The 4,638-nt window shown below is 35.3% G+C and overlaps 1 protein-coding gene across 1 annotated transcript; it reads left to right on the top strand.

The window, feature by feature from the left end:
• Positions 1 to 2,896: 2,896 nt before the first annotated feature.
• Positions 2,897 to 3,199, top strand: LOC149213221 (uncharacterized). The gene has a single exon (XM_089388946.1). It carries the CDS (start codon positions 2,897 to 2,899, stop codon positions 3,197 to 3,199), a length of 303 nt encoding a protein of 100 aa, XP_089245072.1.
• The last annotated feature ends 1,439 nt before the right edge of the window (positions 3,200 to 4,638 follow it).

The following is a 4,638-nucleotide window of genomic DNA, read 5'->3' on the forward strand; positions in this document are numbered from 1 at the left end:
CTTCATGTATATAAGGGAGTGCTCTCTCTTCATTTTAAAAGATAGAGATTAGCTTTAAGAGATAGTTTTGTAATTAGGAGAAGGGGATTCTTAGCTTTGATTCATATTCTTTTATTGTTACACTTTCATGATTTGTTATTTGGTTCTTGTAATATAATTTAAAATACCTTTATTGTTGTGAGCTCACATAGGTTGTTTGTCATTCAAATTCTTCACATGTTGTATTGCTTTTCCCTTATGCTATTTCTTGCTTTTATAGTTAATGTTTCAATGCCTTCCTAGATTAATTTGGTTTCAGTAATTTAGATTGGATTAGTTCCACTTCGGTCCTGCATATATAGTGCATGTGCATCGTAAGCCTACAAACCTTGGATTGACAAATTAAATAGTTGGGCAAGTTCTACAATAAAATTAAACAATAATATTTTCACCCAACATTTTGGCGCCGTTGCCGAGGAGGCACGATGGATTGAAGTTTAGTTTGATTTTTCATGTAAGTGTGTTTAGACATGTTCCTTACTCTGAGGTGTTAAGGTGGTAAGACGTGGGGAACAACCTATGCATCGCATTCGAGATACCGTAATAGGCTCGACCTCTTATGGATCAGGGCATGTAGGGTGCGTTTACATTTATGCAAGTGTGAATTTCAATTTCTGCAAGTGTGTTTGATTTTTGCAACTGTGAAGAGTGTTTGATGAATTCATGGTTCATGGTTGTAGTTGAAGAATTTGATTACTCAATTAATGAGTAGTCCTTGTAAGAGGGTTTAATTGAGTATTGAATTCAAGATTATTTCTATGGTCCTTTTGTTTTTAATTCAATTTCTAGTGTGTTGATTTGGAAGAGCTTTTGTGAACTAAAACCTTGTAAAAGGATTAAAAACTTAGACAATTATTAGCACTTTGCTTTTTAGAATCTCTTTCAACATGGTTTTATAATGAGTGTCAGCTTGGAACTGCTCACTCAGATCCTTGCAGAAGTCAGAATTTCCTCTTCCCTGGAAAAGGAGATCTTGACAAGAATTGAAAGTTCAACTACTCCCCAAGAAATAAATGAAGATTTAACATCTAAAGAATCCTACGTATCTGATGGTGAACAATCATTCGAACAGGAACTCGAGGAAGAAGAATACCAAATCGGAGAAGAAGAAGAGGAGTTACAACGTGATCTAAGTGAGAGAAACTGTGCCTATCAAAGCTTTATCCAACAATGGTTCCAGGTAAGTACTCGATTAAATTCATCTTTTTATTTTTATTTAGTTGATTTGCAGATACAACAAATAGACTCATTCACTCTCGAATATTTTCATTTTTCATTTGAAAAATTGCTATTGAATATGTTGTTGTTACTGCTACATGAGTGGCTTCATTGGAAGTTTAATTACATGTAACTAATTTTTTTTTTTAGTATAGAGTAGGTAGGCTTTCATTTTTAGTTTTTGCTTTCATTTTCAGTTTTGCTTAGAATAAGTATGCTCTCCTCCACGCTTAGTGTGATCGCGAGGATCAGAAAATAGGGATGATTTAGACTAATTTCAAGAATAAATAAATGTTTTGCAATATGCTTGATCAAAAACATCTTTCAATATGCAAATCATTATGTCCATTTGTTAAAAAAATTAAGTGTAGAGAAAGTTTAGTTTCTTTCTAAATTTTAGTTTTTCATTTAAAAAAAAATAAAACATTCATGAAAACAAAACAACGCAAAATAATAAAACAATTAAAACAATAAAATAAAAACAAATCATAAAAAATAAAAAAACAAAAATAAAATTAAAAAAAATAATAAAAAATAAAACAGTCAGCGCACTCAATAAAAAAAAAAAAAAAAAAAAAAAAACATAAAACAATTCATATATCACGCAGCATATAAAGGGCCGAGAGGAAAAACGCACTGCAGGCCCGAGAGGAGAAAAAAATGCACTGCATTGCAGGCTCGAAACTGTAGATTCACCAACGCCATTCCGACAATGACCTTCGCACGCCATTATTAATCGAAAAATGGAGGCTGCAGTTTAGTCAAATTTTACCAAATATTCGGCAAACTGCATATAATTGACAAGGTGTAACTATGAAGCTAGAGGGGTCATCTCTATTACAAGTAACTTGGTTCCAAGTCTGATGCACAATCTTATGTTCAATGGGAACAATGAAGCTCTGAACAAAATGGTGTTATCTTTGATGCATAGGTTTTTTTTGTGAGCATAATCCGATTGCTCTTAATTCAGCTTTGGCACAACTTGGTGGTTACCCTACACCCCTCTTCCTATTGAGAAAAGGATCCAATTTTGCAATATTTTTCGAGATTTTGGCAGCATCCTCTATCCCTGGCTAGCGTATCATTAAAAAAATGCCCTTCACCATCGCAACTCCCTCAGCAACGCCCACAAAATCCTCCAAAACATAAATTAAAAATCCGGCTCTTTGTCCAGAAAATCAGGAAACGATAATACAAATTCCAATTTTGCAGGAACAAATCACTACATGATAAGTCAAATCGGATTTTTCTATCACTAAATCGAGAGGAGGCTTTATTGTTAACGCAGATTGCAAGGAATTAGTCACGTGCTGTATGGAGGGATTCAACGTTTTTGCATTCAATATTGAGACTGAGGTTGCGTCGATCTTCAGCTTGATGATGAACCTATTTTCCCTCAAAGGCTTGGTACACCATTTCCCCAAACTTCAGGCGATGCATTTGAATAATGAAACACTATGCTTTCGACGTAGAAAGGCTTTCGCATCATTATATGGTGCTGGAGAAGGCCGATGAGGTCAATGCTCGGATTTTGTGCAGAAACATTCATCTGGCCTCCAAGTGTTGAAATAAAATGTCTATTTTGGATGTCGATGTCTGGTAAAGGTTTATGGTGGGTTTTGCATTTTCTGCAGTAAGTATGTCGAAGCCCAAATCTCCTCTCGATGCAACCAGGCTGAGCAGCATTATGGAGAGATTGGGGATCCGCCCTCCATATACCGACACTGATGCTCTGATATCCAATGCTTGCGATAAAGTCATCGAAGATGAGTGCAAGTCGAAGATAGATAAGGAGACGACAAAGCTCGAACAGAAGATCGTTCACATGATGTTAAGTGGCAAAGGGGACGAATTGAAGCCCAATTCCTACAATTCTGTCAAGGTTGGGGAGCATCACATCTGTGTTGCCACTATGGAAGAGTGGACAGAATCGAGTGATTGAAAATGGCAATGACTATGGCCAAGGTTGTACTGGTGAGCGTATGCCTTCTGGTGGCAATAACGACTGCAATGGGCTGCAGTGTGCAAACAATACTTGATCTGTGAAAACCCATGGCAACTGGCTGAGGGCATATGCTTGCGTTGCGGATTTCAATATTGTCGGTGGTTCTTCTTACTCTCCTTCCATTCTGCCTACTCTTTGCCAAGCCACCCAGACAATCTGCGCAGGATAGTTCCACAACTGGTCATTTTCGTCTCACAGCCCTTGGTCGTTTTTTTTAATTAGGGTTAGTTTTTTTATTATTTTCATTATTAGTTTTGTTTTTAATAAATAAATTGACATAAATAATAAATTAAAAACTTTAGATTTTTTAATTTGTTATTTATTAAAAAAATGATAAAAAAATATAAAAAAAAAACTAAAAAAAATAATAATAAAATAAAATTTCCCTCATTCATTTATAAACTAACTACTTGTTCCCTGACAAATACAAAACCTTTTCAAATGTTTTAAATCACTTTTCCTGCAAACCAATAAAAACGTTTTGAAAAAGTATTACACAATCAATGAGTACATTGCATGGGGACATGCAATATTTCTAGTTGGGGGGAAATAAAAGTATGTTGGAATTTATCATTTATTTTTGTGGGCAAGAGTTAGGATGCATATACTAACAAGTGAAATGAGATTGGTGTTATGTGTAGGTCAACAAGAAGCTTATGTAGAAAGCTCAACATTACGATGCGACACCCTTTTCATCCACAATTAGAGTAACTTCGAAAAATAATTAAAAAATGGACATTTCATAAATTATTGAAGATGAGCTAATTTGTTTTTGAGTCACTTCATAAACGAATGATCGATGGAGAAGGCACATAAAGGTGACAATTTTTATGCAGGAATGGTGCTAAGTTTTTCAGAGTTGAAGACAATCTAATGCAAAAGTGATTTTTCGAAATCACAATGAAACATGCGTCATTGGATGATTGAAGGAATTAATTCTTCACAACACATATCATGACATTTTCCACTACACAAAAATCCTTTTGTGTCGTGATTACTCACCTTTTTCCAAATGCCTAGTCCATCCTTGTGTTGAAGCCCATTTTCCATTACCTTATCTTTCACAACTTCATGCACGCCTATTTTTCTGAATCGCATACATTCCTTTATCCTTTTCAGTTTATTTCCTTCTAGTCTGCCTTCTGAATAAAACTCATTCCCTTTCCATGATTACATTGCCTTGTTTTCTCGCCATGCTGATCCACAGTACTCGCCTGTGAGTTCTTTCCATTTATAGTCCTACCAATATTTTTGTACAAACTCACATTGACTGATGTGGGATTCCTTAAGGCACACCTTTCAACAAGTCTTGCCCCATCGACATCAACACCTTATCTGGGAAATAGACTAGAGTTCATTTTGGTTACCTTGAGACT

Source organism: Pinus tabuliformis, chromosome 1_1 (genome assembly GCF_031772625.1).
Source record: "Pinus tabuliformis cultivar Carrire ecotype Pingquan chromosome 1_1, CPIR1, whole genome shotgun sequence".
NCBI classification, from domain to species: Eukaryota; Viridiplantae; Streptophyta; class Pinopsida; order Pinales; family Pinaceae; genus Pinus; species Pinus tabuliformis.

What these genes read in the sequence shown, in the direction of transcription:
- LOC149213221 (XM_089388946.1), top strand. Translation starts at nt 2,897, where the DNA reads ATGTCGAAGCCCAAATCTCCTCTCGATGCAACCAGGCTGAGCAGCATT.